General features: G+C 42.8%; 1 protein-coding gene across 1 annotated transcript in view; it reads right to left on the bottom strand.

Moving 5' to 3' along the window:
• Nucleotides 1–508: 508 nt before the first annotated feature.
• zswim5 (zinc finger, SWIM-type containing 5) overlaps nt 509–23,427 on the bottom strand; it is a 39,907-nt gene continuing 16,988 nt past the window's right edge. The window contains exons 2-14 of the mRNA XM_043263907.1: nt 13,082–13,438; nt 11,711–11,859; nt 11,118–11,268; nt 9,814–9,990; nt 9,548–9,724; nt 8,945–9,091; nt 8,552–8,689; nt 6,740–6,997; nt 5,999–6,134; nt 5,204–5,361; nt 4,949–5,112; nt 4,459–4,540; nt 509–4,106 (exon numbers count right to left, since the gene is read on the bottom strand). Coding sequence (XP_043119842.1) covers nt 3,244–4,106; nt 4,459–4,540; nt 4,949–5,112; nt 5,204–5,361; nt 5,999–6,134; nt 6,740–6,997; nt 8,552–8,689; nt 8,945–9,091; nt 9,548–9,724; nt 9,814–9,990; nt 11,118–11,268; nt 11,711–11,859; nt 13,082–13,438 — 2,957 coding nt within the window. The 3' untranslated portion in view covers nt 509–3,243. The remainder of the gene's footprint in view (nt 4,107–4,458; nt 4,541–4,948; nt 5,113–5,203; nt 5,362–5,998; nt 6,135–6,739; nt 6,998–8,551; nt 8,690–8,944; nt 9,092–9,547; nt 9,725–9,813; nt 9,991–11,117; nt 11,269–11,710; nt 11,860–13,081; nt 13,439–23,427) is intronic.

Genomic DNA, 23,427 nt, shown 5'->3' with positions numbered 1-23,427 from the left:
GCTGCTTCACATTTCTTTTGTGGAAACCATATTATATTTCTTTTGCAGGATATATTGATCAATACAAAACTCACATGAACAACATTTTGCTCTGGTTTCACAGACAGGGTTTAGACTAACCCAGGATTAGGTCACAGTTCAATTAGAACTTAAGTACATAAGTAACTTTTATAAACGTACCTTAAAAAAAAAAACATTAATGGTGTCCATTTTGAGATGAAAGGCATCTGTATATTTTAAGATCAATCAGTGCAAGTTTCTTTGAGATGAAACAGCTCAGACTTACATTAGTCTGAGACTAGGCTTAACCTCTGTTTGTGAAGCCAGGGGTTTAAGTTTTTTGCAGGAGTAAATGTTACTATTGCAAGAGTCTCATATAATGGGTTTAGCATCTACACATCTATTAAAACGTCAATTTTGTGCTTCGAGAGAAAAAAAAAACATCACAGGAATAAAAGCTGCACTTGAGCTAACTGTGTATCATATTAAATTTAAAAAGAGGCAAAGACGTGTTTCACACTTTATTCATAGAAAAGCACTGAAATTCAACACAAATCATATAAAATGGTAGTAGCATTACATAAATAGTAATAAATTTTTGTTTATAGACATTAGCTCAAGAGGTTGCACAAACAAAAAGTGTTGATGAACTATACTTTTGTGGCAACAAATACTGGATACCTTTTTATAATTCAGTAGCACAAAGAGGCGACAAACACTTTCCCTTAAATTAAAACGAAACAAAATCAAACAGTAGATGAACTAGTGAACAATCTCTACCAGCGATTATTTTTTTCCTTCTAAACTCTAGGGACAGACCAAAACACTGGTACAGTTAACACATACAGACACTTAAGAGTATGGAAGAGAGAAATCAAAAGCCAGAGGAGGTTATTCTCTTTTTGCAATGCCATTGGACCAACTAGTTAGCTACAGAAAATGCTCGTTTTTTTACCTTTTTGTTTAGTTTTTTTTTGTTTTTTATAGATTTTTATTGGTTTTTTTTAATCGAACAGGCAGCACTATTATCATTCTGAAGATGTGTTTAAAAAAAAAAAAAAGAAAGAAAAAAGAAAATTCCCTAATCTGTGAGCTTTCTCTCAGGTCCGTCCACTGAGCTCCCTGACAGAGCCGGTTGAGGAACAAAGGCTGCATAACGTGACTAACACCTTGCCACAGTTGAGGCAACTACTATGAACTTTGGAGAAAAAAAACAAAACAAAAAAACCTCTGTGAACAAAACTAACCAAAAGTGGAAACCAGCAAACCATTTAAACGAAAGTGACCAACCATAACCAACAACATAGAGAAATCTCCTCAAGATTTAGCCATCAATGAAGCATCTATCAAAGTCTCGATTAGGCAATGGTAAGTCGCAACCTCAAAACAGACCTTATTGCCCTCAAAAAGCCCCAATACAAGATAATCACGACCCTAAAGTATGTGGACCGTGTCAAAGCGAAGGAGAATAGAATAGCAGACGCCCTTCTTCCTTGTCCGGGCCAGTCGAAGGTGTAGGTCCGTTTTCTCTGTGCTGTACTCCACTGACATTGGCAACACAATGTCCTGAAACACATGCAGTGCTTTCAGAGAAGACTATAAGGCTTCAAAGTAAAGAGTTGTACATAGATCAAAAGGCAAAGTCCATCCAAACTCGAAGCTCGTGCAGATTACTTTACTTACAAGATACAAATGGTTGAATTTTGGGAGAGCGCCCCCACCCCCGAGCCAAACAAGGAGAAAAAAAGACAGAGGAAGATCGGGGTGAAGAAGGGCGAATCGTGAAGTGGTTCTGCATAGTCTGTTCATAAACATTTGTCCTCTCCTTTCTTCTTCTTTACATGCTTCCTCTTGCAAAAAAATTTATTACCAAAAAAAAATAAAAAAAATCAAATAAAAGAGGATACAAATAAAACAGTAAACTAGAAATGTACACAGGAGCACCTGAGAAATGTTTCTGAAGTCTTTCCTCTTACGGTCGTCACATTCCCAGCCCAACAAATTCAAGTATCCCAAAAGAAAAACATACAGTTATCATAAATAATTATAACTTTACAATTTTTTGAATTGACACTTTCATATTTACAATATCTTAAATGCTTATGCTACTATTTTTTTCTGTTTTGTTTCTTTAAGTGATTCCCTGAGAACGGAGTTGAGCATCTCTTTTCTCGTTTCCTCTCTTCTCGTTTTCCTTCAGATGGAAGCCGCGGAGTGCATTCTAAGTGTTCGGATCCACTGGGGCACTTGTGGAGGGCGGAGGTCATGGAATGTGGAAGATATTACGGTACAGTTTAAAGCCAGCTAATTCCTCCCTCTGCCAATATAGCTGTTTTTGTCCAATGCATCTATATGATTCATCTATTTTGTACACAGTAAGTAATTGCTGATCCGAATGCGCCGTGTAGGGGATGGAATTTAATGAAGTGCTAGTACATATATATTATTACTGCTACTCAATCTCACACAAGTCTCTTTTGTTTCTGTTTTTGTTGTTTTTCCACTGAGAGGTAACAGAGAAACATATATGGCTGATATTGATGGGTAAATATCTCTGTTTCGTTCGAACTCAGCAAGACCAGGAAACCGAGCACATGGGTCTTCCTCGTGCTGAATTTTCAAATGGAAATTAAGATGAGCCGATAGAAACAAACACAGGAGAGAGGGGAGGGCTCACTTCTTGTGGCTCGCTCGAGTCATGGTTAGGAGGTTCGGCAGAGTGTAAGTTTGAGGTGATGTGCCCGTCTCACTCTTAAAATCAGGCCTTTTCCAGAGAGAGAGAGAGAGAGAGAGAGAAAGTTAAAGCTGATCCGTAAAATACGATCGAGGTATGAAAATAACACTGTGCGAGTGTTTCAGGAATGACCGTTTAGATTCGAGTGTTCAAGCCCCTTCCAAAACCAACCAACGCCTCCCCCATGCTCAGAATTTACCACAATAATCATTTGGTTTCTCTTTATGTGCCACTTTTACATTTTTATCACAATGTCTTGATTAAACGAAAATCAAGAACGAGCCAAAACATAAACAGAAATGGTCAAAATTACAGTTGTTCTTCTCCCCTCCACAGGTTCGACCTGGTAGAATAACTTAGTGAACAGGAACGGTTCACAATAAAAAATAAAACAAAAAACGAGACAGATCGAAACGAATAAAACGTAAAATTTCACCAAAGACGAAAGAAGAAGAATAAAATAATGCCTTAAATAAATGAAGAATGAAAGAAGAACGAGTTCCCCGCAATCAACCGAAGCGTTCCCGTACCAACATCATGAGTTTTTTCTTGCCCTTATAGATCTGTTTGAGGTTGTCTATAAACTGGGCAAACTGAATGTGGCCGTCTTGGGCCAAAAGGAAGGTCTCGCGTGCCTTGCTAAGGAACTCGATGAACTCTCCGTAGTGGCGTGGGCTGATGTGCGTGAGGCGGGAGTGGGTGGTGTTGATGTAGGCGCTAATGGTGGCGTCCAGTAGTTGTCTCAACGGGGCTTTGTCAGTGCTCATAAGCTTGCCCGAGTTACGTCTGCCAGGGATGCCGGCCAGGCCGGGGGCCGTCATTGTGCAGCGCCGCAAAATGTCAGAGAGCACCGTGGCGCAGTGAACGCTCTTGACCACCAGAGGGATGATGGCTGCCAGCTCGTTCTTGCCCAGCGAATGGCTGAGAGCACAAGCCCACAGCACGTCGTTGATGGCCGGATGCGTGTCTTGGTTGTAGGCCAGGTTCAAGTGGGTCATGGCGAGAGACGCCAGTTTGAAGGCTCGAAGGGGGTAGCCACGGTGCTCCATGTAGCGGGCGATGGTGAAGAGCTGAGAGTAGGTCATGCCCGTGGAGGCGGCATCGATGACTATCTGGTAAGCCGTCTCGAAGGCGATGTGGTCCTTCTCGCAGAGGGTGAGGGCGGACAGGGCACAGTTTTGGGGGTCCTTCATGGCACACTGCAGGGCCAGGGTGCGTGCGCAGCTGGCCAGCTCCTCCCGCTGAGGGTAGTCAAGGCTCAGGCGCAGGATGGTGTTGTGGGACATCACTGTGGCTGCCACTATGCTGGTCGCTTCTGTGGGGGTGAAGAGAGTGTACCAGCTCTGCAATATGCTAACCAAAGCTCTCAGACCTGCAATGACACAAAAGAAACAATCAAAACAAGTTTTGCTTTTAGTAAACTACCCAAGCTATTCAAATTATCTCCTAATTCAGTGACACAATCGAGCATTTGAAGCATTAAATACACATTGGGCATCACCTAAGTCTGTCAGAGGTTAACTGTAGTCCGATTATTGTGTGCATACATGCTGGACAAAGCTGAGCTACAGTCACCTTATGTAGGTCAGTTAGTTTGACAAAATGGATTTCAGTCAAACTGCAGGATTTACATGACATTTTAAAAAGACAAAACTATTAAAGTGCATGTCAGTGTCTTAAATTAATTATTTTTTTTTGTTGTAAAAAATCAGTTTGATACATACCGACTTCAGTAGCACATGTGACTAACCAACGAACCATCTCCCGCCGCCTCCAGTTGAGTGTGGAAAGAGTCATCCTCATCACCTGCAGAGAAATGTCATATTGCATTAGACACATAAAAGATTATTGTACTGGAACTAATACACACAGTGTACATAAAAACACTGAAAACTATTAAAAATAAGTCCATTATATAAAATTAAGACTATAAAGGGTTCAAATTGTAATGATATTTCACAATATTACTGAATCTTTACTGTATCAATAAATTGATGAATATGACAAACATATCAAAAGCATATTTATAAATTATTTCTCTTTTGTTAATGTCAAAAATGCTAACACATCTGATTAAACATCAGAGCACCAAAAAACCTCACTCTAGGCTCACTGAAAAACTTGATTACAGCATGCATACTTGATGTAGGATCGCTGTGTGAATACACTTACTGATGCACAAAATAAACCACATAAACATAAATTTAGATTTACCTGAAGGCCGAGCTCCAGAGCTACATTGAGCAGTGTGATGTCAGGAGGGTTATCTGCAGGAGTAGCGATCTTGAAGGCATCCTGGGCCAGTTTGAAGATGAGGGAAGAGGAGTGGATGTGCTTCTGAATGGCCTCCAAAACAGTCCGCAATCTCAACATGTCACCTAAGACACAACACAGACTTCTCTTAGCTAAACACTGGCTCAGCACATAAAAGTTTGTTTAAAGTGAACCTCACATGACTGTAACGCTCACCCTTAGCAGCAGTAAGCATGGTGGAGGCCAGTTCACACTGCTGAGACTCCAGGTGGCCCAGCGTGAACCAGCGTGGATATCTGCTGGGAACTATGGAGATGCCATGGTGAGGGTGTCCTACATCACTTGAGGGAGCTGTGGACTCCAGCACTGGAAGCCTGCAGCAAACATACATATAAGGAACACATATAAGACCTTCTGTTGCTATGCACTGTTTTCTATAATCTTACTACACTCCGTTGACATGATTAGCAGAATACCACGTGTGCTATTTTCTGCTAGCACTGTTTGATGGCATGCGATTAGAAATAGCGCTCTACCCTCTGCACTTCTGCCTGAGTGAACATATTAGACCACACCAGCTCAGACTCACAGAAGGTGCGCAGAGGGAGCAGTGCTATTGATTGTGTATTAGTGAAGACGGTGATGAGCTAGACTCAGATAATGATGCCTCAGTACAGATATACAGTAATAAGGGCCCAGAGAGGCTTTATATGGCTGGAGTCAGTGAGGGTAACATCATGTGGAGATTCAGTCTAATGTGAGGAAATGTGCTCAAATAAAGCAAACATGAAATAAAACTAAATGCACACATTTCAAATGAACTCTTGCGCAAGTTGCTGCATGATGGTGGAGTTGACATCCTGTTTTGGGTCTGTTTTTCCCACATAAGACAGACAGAATTTTGTGAAGAAAAAATCTCTAAGTAAATTTTGTAAACATTTAAGGCATTTTCATATATAAACTCCATAGGTAATACACATGGACTTTAGATGGAGAGAAAAAGAGTCTCACCTCATAGCACGAAGACCCAGTTTGTACGCCAGGTCTGTGTCATGTGGCAGAAGGGCCGTGAAGAGGTACTTGGCAAATGTGTGCATGGGAACGCTCTCTCTGTGGATGACCTCCCCCAGACCACTGAAGGGACCACCTGGACATTTGGAGAGAGACAGAAAACAGGCCATCAGAACTGCCCTATCCATCAGATCAGATTGCAGGGTTGAGTCAGGCTTGATGGACAGGAGGCTGGTGAGTCAGTGAGGGCACACACAGAGAAATCTGAGTGGAGAGTATCGCTGGGACGGCTGGGGAGGACGATGAGAAGGCAAACAGGCGGCAAGGCCTCATGGGCTTTGACAGAGTCTGTCCTCCCTAGTAGCAGCGCAGATGTCTGCTCTAAGGTTACACCGCATGTCAGTGGGAGGCTCAGATGCAGGGTGGCCTGTTTTGGGGAAGGGAGTTGGGGACACTGCAGAGGCCAGCCTGCAGATCTTTTTACAGACATAGCACTCCCTCTCTCCTTCTCTCTCTCTCTCTCTCTCACACACACACACACACACACACATCCAGGCTAGAGATAGGGGAGGAAAAGATAAAAGTAGACAGCGATCCACATGGGGGAAAAAGGTTGTGGGAAAAGCAAGAGAACAGTAAGGGGAGGAAACAGCTCCACACAGAGAGGATAGGGCCTACAGGGTGATGACGAGAGCAAAAGGTGAAAAAGTAGATGTGATATTGAGAACAAAAAGTTTGTACCTTCTAAAAGGAGGATGGCTTGTTTGCGGAGTGTCTGCACTAATGCGTCATCCAGCTCCATCTCTTGAAGCTTGGCCACAATCTGCTCCTCGTTCCGGCACACCTTGTCCTGGGCGTACAGGCCCTCGGGCATTAGCCGCTGCTGCCCCATACCCATCAGCGCCACCTCTAGTGCCAGCGCCAGGTACGACTCCCCTCCATCTGGACATCCCCACACTGGCACATGCTGGTACACCGGAGGCTTGGGCTCACCCGAATCTATTTGGACACAAAGTGGTGTTTGTCAATGTTAGTTTACAGCTTCAATTAAGAAACTTTAGGTTTTACATTTTTTTTTAAATGTTAAAATTACAGATAAATACTGCCTTAGTGAGCATAAGAGATTCTTTAAAGTAATTTTGTGAAATTTGATTACATTTTGACTACATTATTACTCTTACTACAAAAAAAGTTTTTATTACAATACATTTTAATATATAATTTATTCCTGAAATGGCAAAGCTGAATTTACAATATCCAGTGTAACATGATTCTTCAGAAATAATTCTTATATGCTGATTTGGTAGTAAACATTCCTTAACAGTTATGAAAAATGAGCTGCTTAATATTTTTGATACTTTTTTCAGGATTCTTTGACAGCATTTATTTGAAATTTCTGTATTTTTTTATCATCATTGTTACATTTTGTTATGCATCCTCCTTGCTGAATAAACAAATAAACAAAAACAAATGTAATAAATAAAAGCTCTCACTGACCCCAATCTTAGGTAACATATAAAAACACTACAGACTCTGTATACTAAGTCCTCTGTATCAATGTCTAAGTATATCTGCACAAAAACTGAGGAAAAACACCATCTGTTTGGTAAGAATGTAGACCCTCATCACCAGCTCACTTAAATCCCCCTGGCAAATTTATCCTGTTGGCCAATCCCGTTTGTACAGTGGGCAACAGACAGGGATCAATGGGTTCACCGCCATCTTGCTACACTGGAAAACAACATCACTACTGGATGATCTAACACTCACCCCCAAACAAAACATATTTAACCAAGTTACGGTGTCCTATCCAGTGCTTTGGTTTACAGTAAACCACCTAAGTAGTAAAGCAGAGGGGTTAGAGAGAGTATTGTTTTGGCTTTCCACACTGCTGCTCCCGTCGCCACTACAGCTGCTGTTGCTGGTCCTGCTAAGCTAAGATCCTGACCTTCGGACGTTCTGATTGGATAAAACCAAGAGTCCGCCCCCATCCCAGCACATGCCAGATGTTTCCAACTGTGCAACAGAGTCAAACAAAGAGCTATGCTCTCTAGCACACATACAAACATACAGTGTATCGCACAACAGGCGCACACACAAGCCAACACGACCGCTACAGCGCCGTGGCCAAAAGGGGAGCGCTACGACGGGACAAGCGCACAGATATGCACAAACTCTTCCAAGTCACAGTACCATTTGCCAGTATTATTCAGGCACACAATGCCTCTCTGTGGGTTCCTCACTACAGGAATACAATGGCCGACACTTTCCATTGGCTTGAGCTGGGAGGGATGTATGGAATGCAAATGCTGATTGATTTTATACGTTTTACACCACTGAGTGGGCAGAATGACCTTTCTGATACAATAGCACCCCTTAACACTGCTCAGAAAAGGAGGGCAATTGTAAAGAGCGAGGAGATGGGGCTCCAGCAGACTGAATGTAGCTCTCAAAGACACAGGCCAGTTGCTGAGCGAGGAACTGAATAAAGCCCAAGGCGTCTCAGAGAGTCGTAAAAGGACAGAAGCCCAATGACAGCCTATAATTGTGTACCTCCGGTATCCATGGTATTGTCATCCTCCACTCGACACGTCTCCGTGAGGGTGGCAAAAAGGCAGCCAATGGGGTCGAGGGGGTGGCCCACCCAGCCCTCCAGATTGGTGGTGTTGGTCATTCCCCTCTGCAGCAGTTCTGAGGACACATTGGATTTACTTGCATTGTAAATGCATTCATCAACATACCAATACTTAAATTACTATGAAATATGCTTTTTTATGTTGAAAGCACACGTGGCTTTTCATAAATGGAAAGGTCCTACAGTTTTCTTCTAAATGTCTACATATACACATTAAAATGGTCGCTCTCAAAAAGATAAGGCTTCTGATCAACAATAATGAATTTGTCATGGAGTAAATATGTTATGCAAAGCAGATCAAGGTGTGTTACCTTTCTTCTGATGCTTGTATATGTCTAATTGCCGTTGCTGTTGGAGCCGGAGGGTATTGATTATGGCAACAGCCAGTCGCAAGGCTTCTCTGGGGTAACCATGCGAACGCAGAGCATCCACCCTGGCGCATGCTGTAGGCACATGATCTGGAACGAGTCATGTGACACAGTATAAACATGGTGGGGCTTGTACTGGAAGCTCAGGCAGAAGTGAAATCAGACAGATTATGACACACAGCAGGAAGCATCTTACTGAGAGTGACAGTCCTGTTACACCAAGAACGAGAACTATAAGTGATAACCATGTTAGTGTCCAGTAACAAGTGTGCAGGTATCTCATTTGTTGATTTAAATATTCAAGGTCATGTGGATTCTAAAGGCTGTCAATACTTTTAGTGGTCTTCAGCTGGAAAAGTGACTGCAACAATATTGTATCTCTGTATCATTATTGTTATAGTTGTGGTATGGACTTTCCCATTCTCATAGAATTAGAGCGTCTTAGAATTATTTGTTCAGAGTCTGCTGTAGATAAACTTGTATTGACTGGCTGCTCTGAACAAAATCAACATGGACCAACACAGCTTGAAATATGTAAATACACACCTAGCCACAGTGGCAGGCCCTGGGGGTTAAAGAGCAGGCTCTCTCCTTCTCTCTGGTAGGCCGGGGACATATAGAAGTCACTACTGATGATTCTCTGCAAGTGACTATCCTGCCAGTGCAGGTCACAGGCCTCCATTGCTCTCGTAAACACCGTTCTTCTAGGCCGGGCCAGTGAGTCTACGCAGAGTAAAAACATAGAAATGTGAGCAACAGACATTCAGATAAGTAGATAATTTCAGGTTTGGCTCAACTGATCGGAGGCTTACCCTGAGCCAGGTTGCTCTGTGGCAGAGCGTTGGTGATGTTGGGCAGCTCGCTGCCGTAATTGCCATCCTCTAGAGGGCAGATGTCCATGTCTCCCCATTTCTTCAGCTGTCTCAGCCAGCCGCTCTTCTCTTCACTTTTACAGTGCGGGTTCAGCACGATACACACCCACAACGCACCTGCAAACCCACAGTGCAGAGTTGTCTTTATAACTGAAGTGTGGCTTATAAATGAGCGAGGAAGAAACTAAAAGGGTAAAATGAGCATAAAAGAATAAAGAGAGGAGATTTTAGGTTGCCACTTTTCCCTATTTTTATACACTTTTTAACTGGTTTAAGCCTTGAACACAGCTTTTGATATGCTCCTAAATGGAAAATGGAAAATCGGCACATTAAATAAATGAGGCTCTAGTGCATCAACGTCAAACACTGGCACAGGGGAGCATATGAAATTTGGCAGGTGTAGGGTTGTCTGGTGGGCTCGTGTGACTGGCGATGCCTTTTTGTATCTAGGTAACAGATGGCTGGCCTGCGTCTTTTTCCATTGCTGTCATGTACACGCAGCCCTGATTGGCCAAATTGCTGAGCTCCGGCCAATCAGTGTGGCTGTCAACTGAAACACTGAACTGTCTTGCACATTTATTAGACGCTACGGTCACAGTGATGTGCCTGCTCTTGCAAAATCAGAATGCACGGTCAACCCGGCAGGTGCACCTTGTTTACAGCTACAACCGCTTCGAAGGAAAAGGAAGCCAGAGACGCAGCTCTCAAATGAGCCTCTTCAGGATGTGCTCTCATCAACCTCTTTAAATGGCCCGATCAATAGGAGGCAGCTTTAAAGCTCATTGATCCTGGCCCTTTCATGCCATCCCGATAGAGGCGGGAGGACGGTCCTCTGCATGTGCCGCAGACTAAGTCAGTCGCACGCTGATCCACTTGCCCCGACTGAACTGCTGCAGGTCAGACGGGGCACATGCACGAATGTGCTTAAGGCTAAGGATATTGAACCAAGGAGTGGAAGAGTAAGTACTAATGATTAAGGGTTTACAGAAGAGAGATCAGGAAGTATACGAAATACGAAACTAGGCTAACGCTGCACAAAAAAAGTTAATTGGCCTAGTAGGACACATTCCTGGATCATCATGTGTTGTTGGTAAAAAACACAGCCTATTAAACAGCCATAGGCCAAACCTTCTAACTAACCCCTAAAATCTCTGATTGGTTGATAAGAATGTTGTTTTTAGTACAATCAAGAATGATGATTAAGAAACATGTCATACAGGTTAAGAAAAAAAAAAACAACTCACCCAGTTCGTCCCAGAGTTGCCGGCATTTATCGGTCATGCCTGTGCCCTGTTGTCGCCACAGAGATAGACGCGGGTCAGCCATGAACTGCTCTGTGATTAGCGTGAGCATCCGCGCCCCGTTTGAGTCACGCATCCTCAGCATTTCCCTCACCTGCACAAAAATCCTGGTTTAACCTCATGCATCACGTGCAGGACTAACATGCACCTGTATCTAACACAAATCAGCATCATATTTTGAAGAACAAAGCAAGTAATCAGTGCATAAAGCATCTAATGTCATGAAAACAGTGTTTTCGCTGAAAGGACTACAATGCTCAGAAAGATCAGAATGCTCGTGTATGCCTTAGCACTATGTTCAGCATCAATATCAAAGGTTGTAGTGCAGTCCTTCAAATCTTCAGATAGCAGACAGGTAAAGCAATGAACTGTGCTGGCTATTGAAAATAAGAGGCAGCTTGACATTTAATTAAAATACATTGATTTAAATGGGCCTCCTAGGATTTCATGGGCCCATAATTCACCATAATAGCACATTTCGCACTGAGCATTTCACACACACACACATAAACACACAAAAAGCAAGAGCGTCTCACCTTGGCAAACATGGAGTTGAGCTGCTTGCCTGAGCCATAGTATCCTCCCTGAGAGAGGAACTGCTTGACCTGTTCCCTCACTTGCTCCTCATCCAGGTGCCAGCAGTTCTCATCATCAATACTGGCCCCTGCTGTGGGATCGGGGGCCCCTGAGAGAGAAATACACCCGGTTAACTTTGGATACTTTCAGCTATAACATATATCATTTATTGGTAGAAGAAACAGAGTGGAATCTTGGGTTACAAGCTTATGCAACTCAAACTTTTTTTACCATTAAAAACTGATAATGCCACTGAAGGGAGTCAAATCATAGCTATCAAAGTTTGATTCTTAAAAGATTCCCATTTCCATTGTGATTTGCAAAAAAAGGGTAGAAAAGCCAAATGCATTAGAGGCAATCACTTTATCAGAGAAAGGTCTTACTGTATTTCCAATATGTCAATGCACTTTAGGTTTACAACCCCCCCTCCCAATCCAGAACAAAACACATCAGCACATTCAGCCCTATTGAATTCCACTTAAAGACACCATGAAGCTGCTTCATATACAGACTGCACAGAGAGTTGATCTGCCTATTGGCCCCCTTTGGGTCCCCCTGTGGGTATTAAACATATATAAATGCTATATATGGAAGCGGAACGGTTGATTTTGCATTGCTTGCACGTTTCTCTGTCCTTGGCATGCGTTATATGATAAGAAGATCCATCTTGAGTTAGAGATTAGCTCTTAAAAGGCTTGGGTGGACTTAGGGGAGCAATAATAACTTTCATACAGTAGATTATCATCAGTGTGTGACATAAGCATTGGTGTTATACACTATGCGCGTATCTACAATGTACAGGATATCTATGGAGCCAGCTGTGCTGGATGTAAAGTGCTTTGAAATAAGAGCGCTGCTTGTAATGCGTTAGATTGCAGTAGACTGTAACCCTGTTCAGCATAATAGTAAATTATTAGTGTACTTAATGGCTTTATAATGGCTGCAATGGGCAAGTGAGGCGCAAACGTCTATAAACAGAAGGGGCTGTGTGTCCTTGTATAAGCAGGCCTCCAGGGTAGGTGTCCTTTTGCACTTTTGAACCAATATCTTGGCAGGTTAACACATTCTGCACATTCCGGATTCAAAGTGTAGCCACTGATTAAACATTGATAAGGGGCTTCTGCCTGACCCCTTCATTCCTATTTAAAACAAGGTCAGAGGGCAAGAGGATGGACTTCCTGGTGTCAGAGGCTCCTTGGAGAAACGATCAGGAAGAGGTGGTATTTATTATTGCACAATGTGTTGAATAATAAAAAAAACTATGGAAACTATGGAACATCTGCCTGTGGAAAGGGATATATGTCACATGACTCCTCGTTTATGCTGCTCACCATGTACTTGGTTGATCTCAGAGTTGGAGGACAGGATTTCATCTGCCAGTTTTTGGGCAGTGGGCAGCACTTCTGTGTGGTGGGCTGTGATAAGGTACTGCACCAGCTTTTGCAGCTGGTCTCTGTTCATCTGGAAGAGTGTCTCTGAAATGGGCAGCCGCAGTTTGACTTGTTCGGGTTTGCGGATGCGGTATAATGACAGTGCCACCACGTGCGCGCAATAGAAGATGTCTCGGTTGCCACAGCCGCATGTAACTGACGTGATCTTGCAGCGGTCGAAGCTGATGGCCACCTTATGTGTCGTCTCTGGCTCGGATTGTGTTGCCGGCTCCGTGACTGTGCCACTGAGGTGAAAACCTGCATAGGAAGAAGCAGAGAGAAAAAAAGTTGGTAATGTGTTAATAATGACATTTGATGTAATTTGAGTAGCGTGTGTCTGTCATTGGTCCTTAACAATTCTCTTGCTTACTGCGTGCACGTAAATGGATCTGGAGGTTGTAAGTCAAGAATGGTAACCAGGAATGACTAAAGGCAAATTAGGTTGCTACCAAACCCACATTTGATTGTTTGACTGTACAAGAGACTAGTTTGGTAGCTAGTGGTTACCAAACCGCAAGATATGCGAGAAGCTATCCAATTGCAGATTGCCATTTCCAAATCCTAGTAGATTGTGCCACAGGGCCCTTATACCATTAAAAATCCATAACTTTATTCACAATTCTCAAAATATATGAAGACACCCATTTAAAGCCTTTTTTGGAGATGATAACATTAGACACTTATTTGGTCTGCAACTTCCTAGAGAACCGAAGAACTAAAAGCATGGAAGTCTGTACGCATGTCTTCGCGGCCAATAGGAGGGCTCATTCTTCACTTTGACTCTTAAATTATTAATAATGGAAGCCAAAGGAAGGGGGTTGGGGGACTAGAATTACTGTATCACTCTGAACCACTGCAATAGAGCCGTTCATCACAATGCCCAGGGAACTACATGGGTTCAGAGATCATTTCAATCTTAAATCTCTAAGCACGCTTACAAGTGACAAAATCAGGATCCCATGTATCCTTGCAGAGTCAACAGCTGAAATGATTCAAGGAACAGGCTGTCGACAGAAACAGGCAGGGCAAGTCTCATTCGTTACCACCCCATATGCCCAGAAATGTGTCCAGCTGACAAATAAAGCCTCCATGACCAGAACAAACTGCACCAGAGCTAGAAGGTGTCGCTACATGCGCCCACATATATATACACACATGTGCAGAGAAACAGACAACCACACACATCACAATTAATTCTAGGGTTCGGCTGGTGCGACAGGGGTGCCTAATAAGCATGAGCAAAGCCGGCTGTTCCCTTGCCAAATCCCACAAAAGGCTTTTCCAGACGAGTTCTTCTGAGAAGTCGGCCCCCTCCTCAGCCCCGAGATTTTGGAGAAAAGAAATCCGACGTCCAATTTACTGCCAAACCCTTTCAGGCACAGCCAACACAACAGAGCCATCTGATTAAGGGGAGTTTATGGTGATGTCTGTTTTCATTTTGATAAAAGACAGAAAAGGAGAGGGAGTGCCCCTATGTGTTGCAAATTACTTTTGGCACAATGTGGAGTTCAAAGTGAATTTGGTTAGAGAGACAAATGTCCACAGGAGTGTGTAAGAAAGGAGTGCATTTATAAGGTTCATTTTTCCTTTAAAAGGACTACAGCAAGAATGATCAAACCATACGTTTTTGTTGTGCCGCAACTGCCATTTCTTTATGAAGATAGCGCAGCTCTGAGGCCTCGACTGCGAGCATGCTGCAGGACTGATCCTTTTTGCAAAACATGACGTATGGAAGGGTTTTATGTTAATTTTTTTAATTTTTTTGGCAAACACTCCAAACATGTCTTAGACCTATAATGCATGTTTGCAAGGCAAACAATGAATCATCTTGCCTACCACAACGTATGCAAAGACTGAATTGTTTTACATTTTAAAAAATGCCCTAGGCAATGAGGGCGCCTTCATGTGAACCTTTGAATTATCAGATCATGCATTATCTTGGACTGCAAAAACTACAGTCGAGACTAAACAGGCCTGAATTTGAACTGGCTATCACCATCAGTTTGCTTGATCTTTCCAACGGCCGAGTCACATTAGTCACATGAAGGATACATCCCACCCAGTATCAAATGGAGCCGAGCGAGCCTCCCTACAATGATAATGTTTAACGGTAATGGTGGCTGAAATAAGTACATTTCCCAGCTGCTTTTAAGAGGAGTCATTCTGCTGTCCTGTACTGTCCGAGTCCACTCCTCCTATGTGCCATCCTTTATCAGATACAGAATCAGCTTTCGCAGAGGAATGACTTGGGTCTGGCATTTATGTTCATAATAAAGAGTAAGAGACAGAAAAAAGGAAATATAAAATAGAGAGAATAAGAGTCTCATTCATGTCCACAGTACAAATAATCACACTATATATTACTGCTCAAATTTTGGGTTTTGTTTAAATATTGTACCAATAATAATAACACTAACAACGATAATAATAACAACAAGGACAATGGCCTTAGTAAGAACAGCTATTACAAAATGTGCTGATCAATGACAGTGGATTTCTGAACGACATGTGTTAGGATTGGTCGTGACTGGTGTCTATGACGTGGTCCGTCAGTGAGGTTATGGAAGAGCATATGAGCCCATAGGCTCATGTAACAGGGGTTGCATTGGAGAGAGCACGCATCTGCTACTGATGGACATGAAGAGCCCTCCTTGTCTTTTTATTCTCTCTCTCATATCACTAGTTCCCCCCCCTACCCTCTCCACCAGGCCTTTTGTTGCTCAGATTCAGCACTGAATGCTGCTCCACCATGCTCTCTACAACTGCTCTTTTCAGGCTAACCTCCATCATGGTGTGAGCATAAATTGCACCCTCCCCCCCACCTTTAGAGGTTTTTCTATCATTTTCTACCTGGGTGTGAGGAAGGGAGACGGATAGAGAGAGAAAAATGAACTGTGCTATGAAAATGGAGTGAGGATGGATGTCATAAGCAGATGGAGTGCCGTTGTCAATCAAAATGAGCCATGCAACGTCATCTAGAAGAAATAATGACACTGCTGTAGTTAATATCAGTCATTCTGACCACACAAAGAAACTCTTGAGCGTGTCTGCTGTGTCCGCACCAGGCACAACAGATGATTTCGTCATTTTTCAGAGGCCTGCTAAATTGTATGGAAGGTTTAAGGTCCATTCACACCAAGAACAATAACTTTAACCATAACTATAATAGCGTTAGGGTTGTAATGGTAAGGAAACTACCCCAATGATTAATTGACGTGTAACAACACCAATAATACTGGCAGCACAGTAGGGGGGTCCCCTTCTTTTTCTCACTTTCCTTCACTTTTTAATTAGCAGCATTTTGGCATGAATTCAGGCAACAACATACTCACATACAACGTCAAACTCAGTCTAATATATAGGCTATGCCTAATATAAAATAACAAATAATTTAAAGCCATTTTAAATAGATACACAAAACTGAAAATCAACAAACACTGTGGAACTAAACAAACAAAAAAAAAAACATAGAACATTTATTATCGGAGCGAATAAGAAAGCTGTCGTCAAGCAGGCTCTTTGCATTTCATTTAAAAACTAGGCCTAAATCTGCTATTAAATTCTTGTCTGCCTCACCTCACTCATTTTGTAATAAATGAAACCTGATCTGTGATGGGACTGTTGTTTAGCATGTTGCATCGAGCAGCCGCATCCTGTTTTTGATTGTAGTGTCTGTTCTCTAACTGAACTATGAATTTTTATTACTATGAAAAAAAAAAAAATAAATCCGTGATGGGTAGTGCCACAGTGGGCAAGAGATGTAACATAGCTAATTAGTGTCCATACCAACACACTGCAATGCAATTTGTTTATTAAGTGTGTATAGCAGTTATGTTGTCAGATAGTCAGGCGTTTTCTGATTGGCTGTCAATGTTCTTTTGTGATGTTATTGTTATAGTTGTGGACATTACTATTCTCATAGAATTAAAACAATTGTTTTAAGATAGAACAGGTTTTTTTATAGCATATCACCACTAAAGATTACTTTGAATAGCAATAACAGAATTATAACAAAAAAAAAAAAAAAAAAATAATAGCCAACTCTTAGCAGCGTGAACTTTAAACCACCAGCAAAGGAAACTAGACGAGAAACTAGAACAAACCAAGCTCTAACGGCAGAAAAAGTCCTAAAAACAGATGTTTCCTTTGTTCATGCAGGAGATGCAAACAAAAATCTTCAAAAGTAACTTCAAATGGATGTTCTTACGCATTCAGACACTTAAACAGAGTATGGGTGAAATATGCGAGTACGGTATGTCTGGGAAAGGATTGTGGGCCTCCTTGTCACCGTCCATATGACACGGAGACTGTTTTCTCTCAGGAAACTACCCCAACTGGGCTGCTTCTAATCGTGGCGCCAAGCTTTGTGGCATCATCACAACACAACAGAGTCAGCCGGCCACATTACGATTCTCTGTGTATGTGTAACAGTCATAATTAATCCGCTGGCGATGCCGGGCTAATGCACGCTCATCCAGCCTGGGCTTTCGGAGTCATTTTAGCCACTGAGCTCCAATGGCCATCTGTTGGGGAGGGAGGCGTATAGGGGGAGCTCACAACGCTGCAATGGCCACTGATCAGGGAACAGCAGAGAAGTCCCCCTCTTTCATTCATTTACCAGTAGTCTCACTCCATCCACACCATCTGCCAGCCCTTGGACACACCCACTCGAGAGCCTCTCGGCCAATCACGGCCGAGTCCCCACACACTCTCAAACCATTAACCTCTAATCAGCCGTGGAGGCCAAACGGGGTCCTGTACGGTAGGCACTGGGCCAACGCCGCATGCACTAGAGCCTCCCCCCTCCCGCCCTTTCCCTCCCCTCCTCTCCATCTTCCATCTGTCCCAGCAGCAGTATGGTTAACACCGCATCAGCATCCTAGCTCCCCCCACCCATATATCTGCACACAACAGACATGCATATGCACAGGCACACACATTCAGAGCGTGCACAGGGGCTTCTATCTGCCCTGATAAAGGCTTGATTGATTCATTTGTGATGTCCCTCAAACAGCAGCCCCCCGAGTCATTTGTCACGATCACACATAATTGATTTCTGATCCACCGAATTGTGAAGCTCGAGAAAGAGGCGAGCGGGGCTCAATCAGAGTCCCTTTCAGCGGGCTAGCTCCGAGCAGCAGGTCTGACGTCCATGGAAATAGCAGATAAGACCCAGAGAGGAGTATGTGGTCTCCATTAGACCGAGCCGTGTGCATTGTGAGTGAATTGAAGGGGGGAAATTAAAGCTGGGCTAATCATACAGCGCCGGGTAGTTCAAAACCAACAATTTAGCATCTGATGCAAACTAGGCCCGGCTGAAGAGCCTTTATTCTCAGATAATTCACCCGGCAAAGGCTGAAAACAAGCCGGAGAGGCGGATGAATTTGAAGGCGAACGGGGCGAAAAGGAGGAGATGAATCGCACTTTTGGACAGGCCGTAAGCGCAACCAGATGTCCTGCTTGAGATAAAAGCAGATGCACTTGAAGTGAAACCGTGCGTTGTGGAAAGAGAGGCGGGGGATATCCTTTCATTGTTATTTCTGTTCAAGGTTTTCTTCTATTGCATCTAAAAGCTAGCTGAATATGCATACGTTTTCATTCGCCTGCTCAATAGGGAAAGCATGCTTCTCCAAAACTGTGTGCGGTACGGTGAGTGAACGAGATTGTAATTCTTGAGCTGTTCTTGTCTTTGTGCAGATGCTATAAAAAAAAGCAAATATGCCTCGCAAACCCATGACGCACAAAAGAATGACACTCAAAGACAACGTTGAGATTTCTTTTGCTAGATGGATTGAAAAGATGATCAAACAATGCCTGTCTCATGCAAAATAAGCCATTTTATTAAACTACAGTCAGTATCAAGTCTTATCCAGACACTGCATGAATAGAAAGCAGAGTTCTGGTATTGTTTTGTGGGCAGCCTGCATGTATAAGACAATCTGACAGCTAGGAAAGGTCACCGGCCTGCACATTCCCTGATCACTGATGGATTGTTTGTGAACAGCCAACCACCATCAGTCCTTGTGCATCAGCATGTGCCTTCCAAGTCTTTCTGCGGCACTTTGGCCTTTTACCGCTTATTTCCCTAAATGCAGACTTGGTTGTGTTTAATATGCGAACATGTACAAACCATCTGCTGGCCTGCAATTGACAAGCTGCAGTCTGCAGGACACAATGGCTCTTTTGAGCTCTCTCTCACACTAGAAGCATAGCCTGCACTGATAGATAATGCTTTAAGAAGCTTATATTTCATGACTCATTCATTCAAAACCAAAAAAAAAAAAAATCCCCAATCAATACTAGAAAAGGAATGAAAACTAAGCGACTGAGGAAACGGCTTTGCGAGTAACTTGTGCAGGCCTCACAGCGTCAAGACTCTTTTCTGCTCTCCCACGGCATTCCATCTTAAACCGTTTCCTACGAGGAGGTATGACTTCAGTTTGCCCTGCAGCTGTAAAACCAGTATCAGATAAAAGATGGAAAAAAAAAAAAAAAAAAAACTTCTGAGGACCAATAAGCTCACATCTGTTGTGTGCTTTGTGTTTTCATCTACAAGGTAAGAAAATGTCAATATGTACTCTGGGCTTGTCCCAGCAGCAATACCTCGCCTGCGTTTCCTTCCTCTCCTGCTGCTTTCTAAACTGAACTATTCTTCCCCATCTCCTTCTCGTATAAAGCTGATATATTTATATATACTGATATTTTAGACAAAATGTGAACAGAAATCTTAAAAACCTAATAGTGGAAAAAAATTGCAAAACCATTGTACATTTGTTTTCCTAGAATTACAAGGCCCTATAAATCGATCGCTCTCTTGGTTTAGCATATTAATAAAAAAAAAATGTAATTCCCATGTGGGGAACATCCCATCTAGTACACAAGACGACTGTCTCTCATTTAAGAAGACAAAGAAGCTGTTACTAAATGTGCTAACTAAAAAATATATAATATTATACTTTTTTAAAAAAGTTTTTGGAGTGTAGATGCTATTTGTAAGACTGCCTGAATAAAGAAGTCAAATCAAGTAAAAATGTCAAACTATAAAACCAACAAGTAAAAAATACAGTAATACTAACAGAATTTGTTTCATTATTCCAAACAAAAATTTGAGTTTTAAATTAGATTTGTGAAGGCTTCACAAATGTTTGTGTCAGTCAAGAATTCTTATTTCAATGTACTTCTAATAAAAAAACCCTGTGCTGAGAAAACCAAACCAGGTTATCTTTTTTTTGTTTTCCATTAAACAATGGGAACACTCCACTTCCAATCAGTCCCCCTTACAATTTCCTGCAGAAAATGCTCATCAAACCAAACTAAGCATATGGACAAGGACAAAAAGCAAGGGAGGGGGAATGCAAACACAATGGAGTCGTTCCCAACAAGCCCTTCCAGCTTAGCTTTTGCATGCATTACGATGATGAGACCCTGAAGGTGTGCACAGCTAAGGAATCAGCTGAGGCTGCAATGGCGGCATCTCTAATTACAAACGCTCCTCCTCCAACTATCCCCACAACTCCTCCTTAAACTGCCCATTGTCTGTAGCCTCCCTCCTTCCGTCTCTCTCAGGAGTGCCTTTTGAGCTGGCATGCACCCGTTAGCCCTGCGCTGTGTTCCCCTCAGCTCTCTTAATCTGGCCCTGACCTGCTTTATTCCCCCTGCACCGGCTGCCCACTGGGCCTCCGATTCACAGGCCCCCTTTGTTGTTGACGGGTCTGTCTAGGCCTCAGGCTGGGGCCTGGCCTGCCATTGTTGCCCACAAAGAGCCAGCAGCGGTTAGCAGGCGTCAGCTTGGAAGCATGGTCCTGCCCGACCACCGCTGCTGGGAGATCGCCGGCCCAGACTGAGAGGAGGAGGACAGGAATGAACAGATAGGAGATAGAGGAATGTAGAGTAGGGACACTGCTGCCAGCACAAACTTCAGCACCCAAGAGGCCTGGAGCGCAATGGTGTTCTCTCAAAGCGAGACAATGTCCTATTGTAAGTGCAGAATGGTTGCCCCTGGTGCATTGTGGTGATACTTTTCCCAGTTTAGGGACAAATGATCAACATTAGAGAAGAGGCTAAAGTTAAACATTTCAGATGAGATGTTTTGTGCACTAAAAACACCACATAAAGCATTTTAATGAAATAATGATGATGTAGAGCAAGAGCTTATACTCCTGAATTAAATTCAGTAGTAACTTTAGAAATCCCATTAAACTCATTATTTAGTTCAGGTGTGCAATTTCATTGCCATATTAAAATAAAAAAGACTGAGCAAGGGAGGAACTGCTGACTGCCTCATTAAATACCCCTTATTTAGGAAAAACTCAAATATTCATCCCAAATAAGTAAAACAGCTTATTTCAGACTGGGCTGTTTAAAGGCTTTCATTGACATTCACATGTGCTCGCATTCAAATAATAGGAAATTCTCTGTAAACAATACAACACAATGCACTTTAGCTGGGCTCTGTGTACAAAGAAAAGGCCTATTGCCAGATACCCATTCATTAAAACAGCCCTGAAGCTCTCAAAAGAGCAGCTCACCAATGACAACCTCTCTACGGCAGGCCAGGAGAGACAAACGGTTTGGGCACCAACAGTTCCACAGAATGAGGTGAAAAACAGTATATTATCGATGCAGATAACCAATTACACATGTTTAATATATAATACATTTATAATAACATTTCGACACCTTTGTATTTCCTCCATATCTTTGACAAAGAAAAATTGCACTTTATTCAGGCTTTATATGGCTGGACACTGACAAAAGTGATTTAAAAACAGTCCTTGGCTGCTTTTACTCAGAACATCTGAGTAGCTTTTCGACTGTTGGGATCTATCCTACAATGGCAGCTTGATTACTAAGTATGGCTCCTTTTCTTGAGAGTGTCAAAAAAGGAAAAGGCCATCTGAAAGGCACTTAAACACAAATTATGTAGATTTAAGCACTGCTTTTAGTAACCAAGGACAGCTGCATGAATATTCATAAATCGCCCTCTGTTCCTGTTGGAGAGGGCAACCAAAGGAAGGTCTCTGTGAGAAAGCTGGCCAATAAGGTACTTGTGGTTTCTCAAGAAGTTCGCCAAACTCTGCAGACGTGCCCTACTGTTCAAAACCACAACAGCAAATGTCAGAAAGCAAGAAGAATTCAAAGCACGTATAGAGATGTGCAGCATTGTTAAATAAGAATAAAACTATCATGATGCAGCATCTACATGCGCAGGCAACAATTACAGCTAACACAATACAGCGTTTGTCACCTCGCTCTTTTGCCAAGGTCGTTGTCATCGCATACCTACTCAGGCCAGTGACAAAACATTGTGCGACTGGGGCTGAATGCAGAACGCAGTAAAACAAAGGGCTTTGCTTGTGCCAGCTGGACCCTTCAAAACTTGGCACCGCCACAGGCAAGCTGGAAAAACCCACCTTACCAGGTAGAGGCAGGGCCTCTGGAAGCCTTGAGCATCCATTAACTCCAGCGCAGAGAAACAAGTATGGTTTGCAGGACTGAAAAAAAAGCACATCCCTCTTATTTTAATTGTAAATGTGAAGGATAAACAGGATGGAGACGGCTGGCACCTTTCTCTGGCCTGCTCCAGCAGCACTCTGATGGAAAGTGAAGGGTGTTTCTTCACCGCCTGAGATTAGAGGACCCAGCAGGGTCTGGCAGACCTTTAGACGAACCGTGGGCACTCTAGCAACAACAAACACAAAACATACACTCCTAAACCAAAGCATTCCAGCCCCTTCTCTTGACCGCTATGAGGGAGGATGAAATTCTGTACACCACGCTTAAAAATGCCACTCTTTGGGGTTTCCCATTACACTGTTCGCACTACCAGAGAGTTGTATGTTGGTGTACGATTCATAATGGTTTGTATACCCAAGTATAGATATCTTTCCTGAGCATTTGTAAAATGGAAACCCAGTTGTGAAAGGTTCTTTTATCCCATGAGGTAAGCTGAGGAGGTGCTGCCCTACCAGAGGATCTGTTCAGACAGATCTCCGATAGAAAGCTCATGAAATGGAAGCCCGGAAGCACATCCCACCGCCAGATTAAATGTCCGTCTTTTCTCAAAATAACTGCTTTGCGGATGTGAGTATGTGCAAAGAAAATCAACAATGCTAGAACATAAAAGAGAAGGAGGAGGAGAAGATAGTTTTATCGACCTGTTAAGGGTGATAGGCTGGAATGGAAGCAGTCAATCCAGCAATATGCCTTATACAAATGTGGGTCCTGAGTCAGCAGGAGGCATTTGC

Source organism: Puntigrus tetrazona, chromosome 2 (genome assembly GCF_018831695.1).
Source record: "Puntigrus tetrazona isolate hp1 chromosome 2, ASM1883169v1, whole genome shotgun sequence".
Classification (NCBI taxonomy): Eukaryota; Metazoa; Chordata; class Actinopteri; order Cypriniformes; family Cyprinidae; genus Puntigrus; species Puntigrus tetrazona.
This window is presented reverse-complemented; position numbering and strand designations above follow the sequence as displayed.